The sequence below is a fragment of the Daphnia pulex genome, chromosome 5 (assembly GCF_021134715.1).
Source record: "Daphnia pulex isolate KAP4 chromosome 5, ASM2113471v1".
Taxonomy (NCBI): Eukaryota; Metazoa; Arthropoda; class Branchiopoda; order Diplostraca; family Daphniidae; genus Daphnia; species Daphnia pulex.
The window spans coordinates 7,544,044-7,557,735 of record NC_060021.1 but is presented as its reverse complement, the minus strand read 5'-3'; the positions used below and the strand labels follow the sequence as shown (position 1 = coordinate 7,557,735).

Here is a 13,692-nt window from a genome sequence, read left to right as displayed (position 1 = left end):
ATCTGTCGTCTGTCGCAACTCGACACAAAAGAGAGCCGGGAAACTTATGGCACGCTCGAGCCAGACGGGCAAGAGACAAGAGAGAGAGAGAGAAAGACACAATAGAAGTCGAGTTGAAAGGAAATGGACGGCTTGTGTCCATCTAGACATCAACTACACACACCTTCATTCCTTAAGAAGACTGATCATTTCATCAACCAGAGTCTATCTAACCCACCACCACTATACCTCAAAGAAGCCATTACGTATAATCCCCCCCTCCCGTGTGTGTGTGTAACGAAATCTGTCCTTGTCTTGGGGGGGTTGTCCTTTTTTGTTTTTAATTTTGTTTCACAGGAGATGAGAAAAACGTAGTGGGTCATCTATAAAATGGGGAACGTCAAGGGAAAGTATTAGCCAGCACGCCGGGGAGTGTATCGGCTGCTGGATAATTGGTAAAAGCCAACGAGCAACATCAACTGGTGGTGGGTGTTGAGTAACGTTTTCTCAGCTGACGTCGGAGACGGAATGAGACTGGTGCAGTGGATATATCTATAATGCAGGCCCGTGGTAGATGGAACCAATCTATCCACATCCCAAAGTCTCCTCCATCTACGGAAGAAGAAGGGGGGAGGGGAATCAATATCTTTCACAAGAGCTGCTGCTGCTGCTGCAGCAGAACAGCAGCTGCTTCTGCATCCCCTTCACGTTCCTGCTGCTCGTCTATCCCGTCGAGTTTGACTATAGCTAGAGAAAGTAGTACCGGGGGTAGTACTTCTAATATTGATATGTTGATATTCATCAAAATGTGTAGCCCCGGCATATAAAAACCCTCCGCCCCATCCGGCACGGAGCCATCCGTTTTGAGATCGTTCCACGGACTTATTCCATATGTATAAGGCACGTGGAGATGCTGAGCTCTCCTAGATCTGTCGGGCCAAATAGGAAAATGATAACTCGCAAAAACACAAGACAAGTAGGTCCCGGGCACATGAGCTCCAATTGAGATCGACAGCATAAAAGGGAAAACTAGAATAGTTTCTCTGTGTGCTTGTGTGTCACCAAATGGGGACCCCAAAAGGATCGACACAGATGACACACGCAACGTTTCCCAGTGCAAAATGAGTCAATAAAAGAAAAGAGGGGGGCTTCCAAATAAATAAGCCGAGTTCTGCACGGTAAACAAAAACTTTTATAGGAGCCAGGAGCGAGCCAGGAGCTTCACTCCTGGCCCCTTTATCAAAAACAGGTTTTTTTCCCCCTCCTTCAAATAATCCTCTTGTCGTTTAAAAAATAAAAACTACTAGAGCTTCTCTCTCTGATGGAGTTGTTGCGAATATCTACAACATTTTACCGAAATTTCATTTTTATACCGACGTTCAAATAGAGTAGAGGGGGTGGGGACCCTTCTGGGTTGATTCCATTCCACTCTAATCGCTCCTGCTGCACACACACACACACAGAAGCATTGATATATATAAAAATGGAGAGACTGAGCTTCGAGGGTTGAATAGATGAACAACACTGTGCCACATGAGTTATGTGTACATATAAATATCTAGAAAAACTAAAAAAGAAAAATGCCCAGGATAGTTGGAGAGGGGACGGACGCGGTATTGAATGGCGTGGAGCGCACAGATGACGGTGTAATGTGATGGGGAAATACGAGCTCAGTTTTTCTCCAGTAGATATGCAGCCGAGAAGGGTGGGTGGGAGGGGAGAAAATAGTACATCATTTTCCGTACGACCACTAAAAACGAGCTAGTCTAGTGTACACGAGACAACACACCTTGGGTCCGATATCTATAGACACGGGGGTCTCTATAATATTGGGAAGGGAGCGAGGTCCGGGCGCAGGGTCCCCAGTGTGTTTGCCTGGGCTTCTCTTTCTATCTCATCTAGTACCAGAAAGACGAGAGCTGGGGGAGATAAATCTCAAAATTGCTGTTTAAATATACGCAATGAATTATTGAGAGGCCGCAGCAGCAGCAGCGTCAGCCGTGGCGGGGTGGTGGCCTTGTGATGTCGTCCTTGCCTCCGTGGAAATTGAACACAACAAACATCCATCCATCCGCAGTCGAGACGCAAATGGCTAGAAATATGTTTTCAATGGCCCTTATTTGGGACAAGAGAGAGAAAACTCACGACCGGTAGGAGCAAGCCTCTTTTGTTCACGGGCTCCAACATCAAGATATTATATAAAAACATGAAACACAGAAAACGGCGCGTGATTCATCGCCTGGCGTAGATCCCGGCCGAGTCACAGTGAATGATATTCCTTTTCCTTCCACCGGATTCGCTGGATGAATCAAGAGGAGAGGGAGAGAGAGAGGTCCAGTAGAGTGAGAAGATTGCATCTCTATCTCTGTCCACCATCACCCACGTCATCCCCCCCCCCACCCTAAGCCCGACTTGAGAGTAGCGAACTGCAACAGTACTTACGGGGCTGGCCGGACCCTATTGTACGATAGACAATTGCGAGAGCTAGAGACTCTGATAGATGATAGCAATCTCGCAAACAGCCCCAACAGACTGTGTGGTGGTGGTGTGTGTGTGTGTTATACTGCCTGCTGCTACTGTATTATACTTCCTGCTGACAAACCAAATGTATCTAGTAGCACACGAGTGTGTCTGTCTGTCTGTGTGTATAGAATCAACCCACCCACCAACTCATCCGCAGAGAAGCGCCAGCGGGATGAAGGGCAGAAAAGAAAAGAGGAAAATGAATGCTGCTGGACAGAGTCGTTTTGGGACTAGTGAGGGATGTAAGTAATTCAGCAGTAGCCATTGTCGACTGGAGAGCAGGAGGATGGTTTCAACGGTTGAATGCAGAACAGTTTAGTTCCGTGTCTAATCGATGTTCTATAGCTCAACATGTCCCTTGTATTATTATCCCTCCGTCTAGTGGCAGACAAGACCATTTATACTCTTGTCGGGTCGTGTACATAATAAAACGAGGCTCACAAAGCTGATGGGTGGGGAGTCTAGAGAGATTTTTTTTCGAATGAACTCGTCATGCAATCGAGTTTCACTTCAAATGAGACATGAATTTCTAAAATGTCTAAACGTCGCCCGTTTCATTATGGATTGACGTTTAAAGAGAGACAAGCTGGAGAGCTCCGAATGTCCCATCAGACGCCGTCTTGTCGACTGACGATCATCTGTCACGTTACGATCATACCCCCGTGGTCCCGCAGAACAAGACGAAGGGGGCATCAAATAGGCTCTTTTAAATAACTGATCGGATGTGTTCACAACTTGGGTCCACACGACAACCCCAAAACTGTCAACTCGAATACCATGGTGACATCAGTCACGAAGTTTCACGTCTTCTACCCCCCATTTCCCGACAGACACCAGGGTCACAACAGTCCATCACTTTATTTTTTTTTTAACTCTGGAAATATCCTTTTGACCCCTATGGCGGCTAGCGTGTTGTGTGGAGCCAACGTCGTCGGCGATTCAATATCGAGTGTACCCCCAGTGATATTTTCGGGATAATTTTTCCCGTTCTCTTGGCGACGATGGCCGGCCTTCATCCGTCATCCTCCGGGTGTGCTCTCTTCTCCTAGCTTTTTATATATAAGTCTTATTTATTAACCATTTTCTGGGGCTCTCCATTTTTACGAGTCTCTTGTACTATTCACACGTCACGAGTCGACTATAAATAATTGACTTGTCCAGTCGCCTCGTTTTACAGAAAATATCAGAGGAGGGGGAGAGGGCGAGTGTGAGCGAGTGCGGGCAGCGCCAGATGTGAATTTGATTACACATCTACTTAATTCGATCGAATAAAATAGACGCCGGAAGAATGGAAGAACGGAAAAAAATGAAGAGGGAGAAGAGAGATGGATCAAAAGTTATCGCCTATCGAATTCTATTGGGAATCTGAGGGCTTCAGCACACAAGGAACACCCCCCATCGACAACAGTAGCTCCTTGGATATAGAGGGGGGAGAAGGGAAAAAAAATGAATGAATGAAATTCAATTCTCGACATTAGGTCGGATACAAAATAGCCACAGATTGGGAATTGAGTTAACCCTCTCTCTCTCTCTCTACAGGCGTCCTAAACCTCCCCTCGTCTGTAGTTTCCAATCGCCTTTCCTATTCAAAGCCTCAACTCCTGCTGAGATTTTCCGTTCCAAAAGGGCCCGTCTCCTTTTCCTTCTGATTGGAACCGAAACATCAGCAAGACCCCAACAAGTTTTTTTTTTTTTTTCTAATCCCCCAATCTGTGGACGGTCCCTACAACATATTGGCCTTGCTGGACGGACCGAAAACTTCTTTTGTCCGGTCCAACGCCCTCAAGAATAGAAAACAAAAAATATGTCCTCCTCCCCTTTTCTTTTTTTCTACCTTTAACCCAAAGTTGGATCATCAAATCAGAGGGGGGTAATTCCGGAATTGTGTGGCCAAGTTTCAACGAGCAATCACAAGTGCTAGTTGGGCGAGAGGGAATAAGGGGGTACAGAGTACAACAACATTAAAGCTTCTTATTAATTCAGCCAGTGGCGGACATAGTTGATTTCGGCAATCCGCACACTTACAAAACATCAGATAGAAACTCCCTACTACCCCTAGCTACTACTAGCTGAAGCTGGTGCCACTGGTACAGCCCGAAATGGCTCTGATATATATTCCCTGGAGCTCTTCTCCTTTCTACAAGAGAGAGAGAGAGACACACACACGTGCGCTGCTGAACACAGTGCACTTGCGGAGGATTGTTGTTTGCAAGTCTGCCGTCAGATCCCAGCTATAGCGAGAGAGAGTCTTATATTATAAAAGAGAATCCCGGACTACTCCAACTCGCTCCGGGACTTGTCTGTTACTCCACACACACACAAACGCCCTCTCTCTAGCCTCGTATAAACCCCCCCCCCCTACCCGACAATCCAGTGTGTACCAGTTACAACAATATATTCTACTACGTCTATCTAGATAGATATAACATTACATGTGTGTGTGTGTGTGTACTGTGTAGTACGTAGAATGTATGTATGTATCAAGTCCAGCTGGCCTTTCGATAGGAGCATCAAGGGGTGGGTGGTCTATTGGAAGATATCCATCGCATTCGCCCCCTTCAGCAAATCCAGTTCAGACTCTCTAGCTCTTGTACACATCCCATCCGAAAGGGCCCTCAAGACTCTTATTCTCTTCTCCAAAAGACACACACACACACACACAGAGAAGAGAGGACTAGTGTGTGTGTAAACTGTGTATGTATACGAGCTCAAGTATCGATCTATCACCACATACAAGAGAGGAGAAAAGCGGCTAACGGTAGCCAAAATGTTCGTCAAAGTTCGTCAAGGCCTGAAAAGAAGAAGCACAAGTCTTTTTTATTTCTTTTATTTCTTCTTCTTCTGTCTGTCTGTCAGCCTCTTGAGAAACTTTCACGATCTCTTTGGAAATAAAGAAAATGACAACAGAGAGATAAGAGAGACGTAGATAGAGAAAGACGTCGTCGTTATGCTAATAAGATGTTTCCCTCGAGACGGGCCTGACTCTGTGCTGTGTCTACAGCAAAAAAGGAGAAGAAGAAGAAGACGATGCAAGTCGCCGGGGCAAAGGGATTCGTAGAGACTCTGGGAATTTTGGATTCTGTTCCTTCTTCTTCTTCTTCTTCTTTGCTGGGCCTTCCCCCTTTTTCAGATCATCAAAGATGAATGTCGCTCTATCCAACTCTCCAGAGTACCTCAATGATCTAGACTTCTTTTTTCTTTTCCCCCCTTCGCTCATCCTACACGGCTCCTAGGGCGTGTCTAACCAGCCAAAAAGGACACACACACACAAATAATATAGCGAGTGATGTGTGTGTGTCCTGTACGGAACGGGCCGAGTTGTATTACACAAACGAACCAATGACCCGCATCCCGTCGACATTTTCTCTTTGCCTTTAGAAATCTAAGAAGATACACCCCGCAATAGGGCGACACTGGATGAAGAAGGAGAAGAGGTTATTCGAGGTTGGACTGGACTTACTTTTCTTCGAAGAGGTAATATTCTCCGTCGCTTTCCAGGCATTTCCCCTTGAAGTCGATGGTCGTTTCATTGATGCGCACCGTGTTGAGACCCGACTGGAACCAGGTTCCTCTCCAAGCGTCCGGCAGTTGGCAACTGGACCCTGAACAAGAAAAAAGAAAAACAAGAAATGGCATGAAATTCTCAGAGTTCTTCAAAATGTTGACAAGACAAGGAGGGAGAAAAGGGATGATCCCGTTTCTCAACCGGACGTGATAGATGGATGGCGTCACAAAAGAGAGAGAGATTCATCGAGTGTACACACACAGAGTTGTTGGTTGTTGTTGTCCTCGTGTGTGTGTGTGTGTGTGTGGGAGTCGTGTTACATGGCACAATAAGAATGGAATCGTTTTTAACACAACACAACAAACACACTTCATGTTACATATATATAGAAAAGATATATGGCCGCCCTTCGCTCGAATCGATCGACAACCAACCAAAGGCTCTCATCGTCTAACTCTCAAAAGTCTTTTATTCTTTATTCTTTTCTTTTTTTTCCATTTCTAAAAATAGAATCGCTTACGCAATATATGTATTGTGATGCCGGCCTGCAGCTGGGCGAGCATCACAGCTTTTAGCTTGTATCAAAAGTGAAAAATCCAGCAGCAGCAGCACAGCCCCCGCGTCTTCCGAAATCAAAAGGCGAATCTTGTGTGTGTCTGTTCTGTTCTGCTCCGGAGCAAAAGAGCCGGGAGGGGGAGGGGGGGGGGAGGCTGATTATTCATTCAAATTGGTCGAGTTGGACTGACGATGTAAATAGGACGTTTAATTAAGCTTTCGACGTCATGTCGGCCGGCCTATTAGCCTTTCATGAATGTTTCATAGAGGCCGAAAGGAGCTGGATGCGCAGGGGGCGAGCGGTTAGAGCTCGACGAGCTCGACTTGCAAGGACTGCCCGTTCTCGTTCCATCACCATCCATCATGGCCGAGAAAAAGAGACAAGTTATGTAGAGCATCCTCGCAGCCGAGAGAGTAGATATCAGCATTCATTCTTTTGCTCGTGCTGCTCCATCTTCTTTTAGGGCCAGAAGAAATAGGAGCTCACACAACAAGGAAGAAGAAGAAGAAGATGGGAGAGGGTGGAGATCTTTTCCCGTTTTTCTTTCAACGTCGTTTGCGAGCTGAGCGATATGGGAAGAATGGCGCAATAGTTGCAGGGGGACATAGACAGGACGAGTGACAACTGCCAACGACAAGCTGTCACCTTATTATTCCAGAAATGCCAGCGGGTGACGTTCTTCTCCCCTCCATCTTCTTCTTCTTCTTTTCCGCAAACGAGTGACACACGCACACACAAAATATATCAAAACGGAGAAACACCCCGGGAGTTGAACAAAAACATTTTGTCCGTCAATTATTGACAACCCACGAGAAAGAAGAAAAAAAAAAGGCCTTTACCAGGAATATAAGGACCGCCCTATCAAAATATACGGGTCCAAACTATTCCAACCATTTTAAAATGTTTCGAAATATTCATTCACGGCCTTTAGAATATGTCAGGAAAAAATCGGCGGCAAATTTCGGTATTTTTTAACGTTTAGACACTCCAAAAAGAGAGTCGAGATTAACAGTTGGAGGTGATTATAACTCTTCTTTTTGACACTTTCCAACAGAGTTTGGTATGTGTGTGAGCAGGACATCTCCCCCCTCTTATCACCGACACACAACAATAGCCCCGGAAAAATATGATAACTATAGCCATAACGGGGTCGTGGAACATGTCACACAAAAGAGGTATCCCCCCGTGAAGGGTGGAAAAATAAAATAAAATAAAAAGAGCTCTATGGTTTTTATGCAGCACCCCCAAAAATGGGGAGAAAAGCTTTTTTTTCAGCCTCTAGATTTTTTTAGATGTATGCCCAATGTGGTTGACAGTTTCCTATTTAGCCCTGCAAAGCAACGGTGAAAATAAAAAGGCCCATGTATGGATGTAGACCTTATCCTCGGCTGGCCATCGTTAGGATCCTTATGGCTTCTTCTAAACAACAACAATGGAGCCGATTGAGAGAGAGAGAGCGACACACAACTCGAGAAAAATAAAAAAAAATAAAAAACCCTTTCGTGTGTGTGTATTTCTTAATTTTTAAGCCTCTACTCCTACAACTACTAGTCCTACACGCATGATTTGAGTGCCGAGGTAAACAACACGAGGAACAAGAAGATTATCATTTCATCGTCGAGAAAAAATTTTTGGTTGTCGTCTTGTTTTTTTCAATGAAGCCAATCACAAACCCCAAAAAGTTTGAGCCCCCATTCTTTTCTTCTTTTTTATTATTTACGACCGAAAGAAAAAAAAACTTGGTAATTCCCGAGTAGAATGAATGAAAAGTTTTACCATCAAATGGCAGCTGTTCCGTGTTCAGTCGAGTTGCACAGATCATCTTCAACCCAGTCGGAATGGAATTTCGACCGAAAAACATAGTAGTCGTTTTTAAAAGCTCTTAAAACCTTATGGATCGAAGAGAAATACAAAAGCCTTTTGGGATTCGTTTCATGCGAGTGGGCGTTAGCTCTAATAACAACTAGAGAAACTATAACTATAAAAATTTCAACTTATTTGTCAGTGCGTGTGTGTGTTTGTGTGTGTAGTACACAAACGAATTCACGGTTCTCTCCCATCACGGAGAGAAACCCAATGGAATGTTGACGATACGGCACGGATTTTAATAATAAATATAAATATTTTGTAAATGGCGCTTTCATGGAAATGAGTCCAGGAAAACAAAAATAAACTTCTTCTTCTTCTTCTCTCGCCCATTTGTGTTATGGGGAAAAACAAAAAAGAAAAACACAAGGCAAATGCTTTGATACATGACACACCTGGTGAGCATAGAGCGCGCATATCTTTTCTATACTAAAAGAAAATGTGTTCGTTCCAGGGAGAGAGAAAAAACCTCTCCAGGAGGCAAGTCCAGGCAGCAAAGCGCAACGCCGAGCTTGCGGTGTAATATAGCGACCGCCACAAATCGATTCTTTTTTCAAATGGGAAAACATGGCGGGGGTGGTGGTGGGTTTGTTTTTGTTGTTGTTAAAACAAAAGAATCCTTCTTCTTTCATTGGAAAATATTTAATTTAAAGAAACCAACCCAAACAGTTCACCAGGAGGGGGGAAACAAGTATAAAATAGAAAAGAAAAAAAGTAACTAAATAAAAATAAGAAAAAAAAGGGTTCTTCCGCGCTCTCTTGCACGCGCGTGTCCAAGTGTTGCGCCCACCTTTTTGTTTTTTCAAATATAAAAAGAAGAACTCCCTTTTTTTCCCCTGTTGTTCTTCTTATGTTTGTGCGCTCTCTTCCCCTGTATTTAAATAAATAAATAAATAACCAGATGGACATTGGAGCCCCCCCAACAACTCTCCATTTTCCTTCCTGCGGCTTATAGAATGGAAAAAAGGAAACTCTTGCGCAAGTTGTTAGGCATCTAACCCCCTCCGGGGTCGTCAAATAAACACACGCACGGGACCGAAAATTTCGTCGACCGAGACGACGACGACCCACAAAAACCTCCTGAGCTTGAGCCCAGCCGATCCGAGTCAAAGCCAATATTTCTTTTTCCAACCGTTAGAGGGGTTTAGATTATTTTATTTTATTTTTTTCCAGATCAAAATCGGTTTCCTTGTTGTTGTTTGTGTGCGCCCCCATCGTCGTTTGCTATATAGTCGTCGCATCGCATCATAAATTAAATTTTATCACCTGGGCAGCCGGAACAGACAAACAACAATCGACTCCACCCCCCATTCCACACCGTTTGTCTCCCAACAAAACAAAACGTTTCAAAAAAAGAATCGTGTTTCTTTTGTTCTTCTTTCGATTGGAATAAATCGCAGCGATTGGAAAACAAACAAAACTGTTCGTGTGTCAAGTCGCTTAACTTTTGTCTGTCAAACGACTTGATTTCCCTGTTTTTTAATGGTCCGAAGAAGAAAAAGAAAAAAGACATTCTGAACTGATTTCTTTCTACAAATGATGGATGGAGTCCTCAGTTTTTTTAGATCGTCAACTGTCCACTAGAAAGAAAAAAAAATGTTCTTCCCTTTTGCGGCACCTGGACAAAAAAGAATTTCCTAGCCGATACTTTTCGATACTCGTCTCATGACCATAACTCGCATCGGATACGGACCTCCGCTGGAAGAAAGAAGAAACTTTGGAATAGGAAAAAAAAACTTTTGGTCCGCCTTTCTCCTGTTGGCGATGCTGGCCAGAGCTTAATGGAGCCATTATGGCTCTATGGAGAGTGCTTTATGGCTTTAGCGCTTTACCCCGGCTGCCCCCCTAAGATTTTCTTTCCTTTTTTTCTCCCGAAACATATAGACTTCAAAAATATTATTATATCTAGACAACATTCACTAAAGGGGAAAAAAAAGATGGGAGAAGGAAAAAAGCACCAGGCAAATCTTTTTATGATTATTAGACGAGAAAATGAGAGAACCATAAAAGTGTTGGACGGCCATTTTTTTGCGCGGAATCGTCAGCGAACAGTCGTAAAATAAGGGAAACAAACAACGAAAACTCGCAAAAATATTTTACGAGTTTTGGCCCCTTCTTGGCAGTTCCATCGGGCCCCATCATTCCAAGAGAGCCATAACGTTCGCTTCTTTTTTCCATGGGTGCTATGTGTTGCCAGAGCAGCTAGGCAAGTCGTTAAATCACAGGCAAACGAGAGATTTCGGAATGGACAAAAAAACGAACAGAACAACATTGTTTTGTCTGCGTCCTCTCTCCCAAAAACGTCCAATGTCCGGGTGGCCGTCCCTCGCACTATATCCAGGTGCTGTGTGTGTGTGTGTGGCTCCTGTCTCTTTCTTCTTCTCCCTTTGCAACAACACCCCAAATCAGTTCCCAAAAATCGTAAATATGTCTCTCTCGTTCTTTTTTATTTTATTTTTGTCTCTTCTCCCCAAAACCAGAAATCAGAGACCAACAATTTCGGTGAACAGCAGAGACAGAACCCTATCGGGTTGTATTCAGTTTTTCTCTTTTTTTTTCCTTCGCGGTTAGAGTAGAGTAGAGAAGTTATAATTCCCGTTTCTTTTTTTCTTTTTTTTTGTGACGAATGGATTGCACAGTGAATCAGTTTGGGGCCCTCTTATTCTCTCCTTTGACGAGGTTAAGGGAGGTTTAAGCCACCGTGAGAAAGGCAAATAATGCGCACACATACATAGTAGTAGTAGTAGTAGGCAGTCGAGGGTCCTTGGAAAAAAGCGTCTGTGCCCACAGACGGAGACATGGGTCCCCCCTCCACCACCACCACTCTATGCTGCTGCTTCTGCTGCTCGATGTGCCATTATCAGTTTTGGAAGAGGTTCCACGGTCATTACGGTGACTTTTAAAAAACCTCTGCCTTTTGGACGGCAGCAGCAGCAGCTCAACGACTACACTCCTGCCAACCGTTCAAACAGTGTTTCACACACAGTTGGCCTTGCGCGTAACGTAGTCTAATTCCATTTATTTATATGCATACGCAAGCTTGTTATCAACGACTCAAATTGCCAACCTTCAAACCCATAACCTTAAACCTTTCCCTAGGAAATGTACGCGCCGGATAAGTGAGCGCGTGTCTGTCTACCCCCCACAACTTGATGAATGTTTAGTTTATTTTCCTCCTTTTTTTTAAAAATAAATAAAAAAAAAGACCTTATCAAGAGTTCGAGTGAGTGCATTGGGCTGTTGTTATTTTTGCCTTTTGACTCTACCGAAAAATAGAGAAAAAAGAAAAAAAGAATTTCTATCATTTCCTTCTTTAATTCACCGGGTCTTATGAGAAGAAGAAGAAGAAGAAGAAAGGGAGAAGCGATAAGGCTCTCGGCCTGTGGGCCGGGGCCGTTTTGTCTTCCAATTTATTACAGCAATCAAACGGCCTGTCAACTGTAAACAATTCGGCGCCATTCGCATCTTCTTGCCTATAGCCTAGCAGCTATAGCAGCTAGCTAGCTCTCTCTCAGTCACTCGGCTGGCGGGCGTGCGAGTCTAATAGCTTCTTCCCACTCGGCGACTTATACTACCCACCACTCCATCGTGCGTGTGTATGCAAGTATCTAACAGCCGTAATAATAAAAAAATTAAAAAAAAATAGAGAAAAAAGATAGCAGGAATGGAAAGAATGTTTCATAATATACGGGACGGCACAAATTGCTTGATTGGACAATTCTTCTTTTTTAATTTCTCTCTAGACTCTTATTTCCACCCCCCGTTCGGGAAACGAAAAGTAAAAATAAAAAAAACTTCCTCATTCGACTCACGTTCCAGACGTTCCTTCCCATTCGATGCCAAAATGCCAACTAGACGAGATATCATCCATCTCGTTAGAGTTCCTGACCAGTTTATCAACCAGCGAGGGGGAATCGATCAGCCAGCAAGTAAAAAAGAAATAAAGAAAAGGGAAAACAATAAGACGACCGACGCCTACGCTCGGAGAACTAACGTTACACATTTACCAGCAAAAACCCACGCACCAGTCGCAGAGTCAGTCATGAATGGTGTCACACACACATACATTTATGTTATAAATATAACTCAGGCAACCGACACCCTGGAAGACGGTTCAGAAGCTGGGCGGAAGCTATTTTTACTGTCACAACTGTTTGGCGTGGGTTAAATACAAAAATAAAAATACAAAAAGAAAAGAAATCTTTCTCTCACTGAATTCAAGAAAGAATAAAATCATTCAGAAGACCGGACGTCGTCTTGACCCTTTCGTCCGAAAAAAAAAAAAGTTGTTGGCGTGTCGGGACTCTTCAACTTTTCATCCACATTTTTTTTTTTTGTATTTTTATTTTATGTTTCTGGAGGGCAGAGGAAGATGGTGGGGTGCACTTTTCGGTAACGAATCATTGATTTCTCTCTTCTACGCGACGTTGGAGATATCCTTTTTTTTTCCTATGTGGTGCGGTTTGACTGTTGTCGGGGGGTCTTTTCTTCGCCCTCAGCATCTCTTTCGGGGTCGTCTCTACACGATTGGCTGACTTTTATTCCGCTCGATTCCGCATCAGTTCACTGGCTAAACTATCTCTCTCTCTCTCTCTTGGCAGGCGGAGGAAATAATAATAAAAAAAGAAAAAGAAAAATCTTTTCCTTTTCTCTGCGTGTGGGGGGGGGGGGGAATCGGGGGGCAATATAACATGGAACAGACAGACATTTCTCTCTTTCTCGACTCTATCGAAAAAGATAAAAGAAAATAAAAAATATATATAAAAGTCCTCGACTAAATATATAGATGGATAGCCAGCCCCCCTCCGGACACTTCCGGAACGCCAAAAATGGAGAGGGGAAAATATAAAAACTACTGAATACACACAAACGCACCCAACTTTCTGATGTAACATTAAAAGATTCTCTTTAGTCGCAGTTATTAAAAAATAAAATAAAAATAAAATGTTGCTGAAATGTCAACCGAACTCCCTGTTTTTAGTTTCTGCGAAGATTTTTTTAAAAGTAAAACTGAAACAAAAATGGCACAAATAACAAACTAGTCGGAAAAATTGAAAAGAGCGTTGGGTATCTTCTATTTCAAACGGAGAAAAAAAAACAGAAACATTTAGTAATTTTATTTTTCCGAAGAAAAAGTTTCCGACGACGACGACGACATGGAAGGCTGTTTTACTTTTACCCCGACAACTTCTCGCATCGCTTTCAAACGGGAGTTTAGACACATACCCCAATTTTCACCAACACTCACGGTCGAGTTGCTCCA

The 13,692-nt window shown here is 43.6% G+C and overlaps 1 protein-coding gene across 1 annotated transcript in view; it reads right to left on the bottom strand.

Moving 5' to 3' along the window:
• Positions 1-13,692, bottom strand: part of LOC124195117 — a 49,431-nt gene that overhangs the window by 15,754 nt on the left and 19,985 nt on the right. The window contains exon 3 of the mRNA XM_046589622.1: positions 5,963-6,104. Coding sequence (XP_046445578.1) covers positions 5,963-6,104 — 142 coding nt within the window. The remainder of the gene's footprint in view (positions 1-5,962; positions 6,105-13,692) is intronic.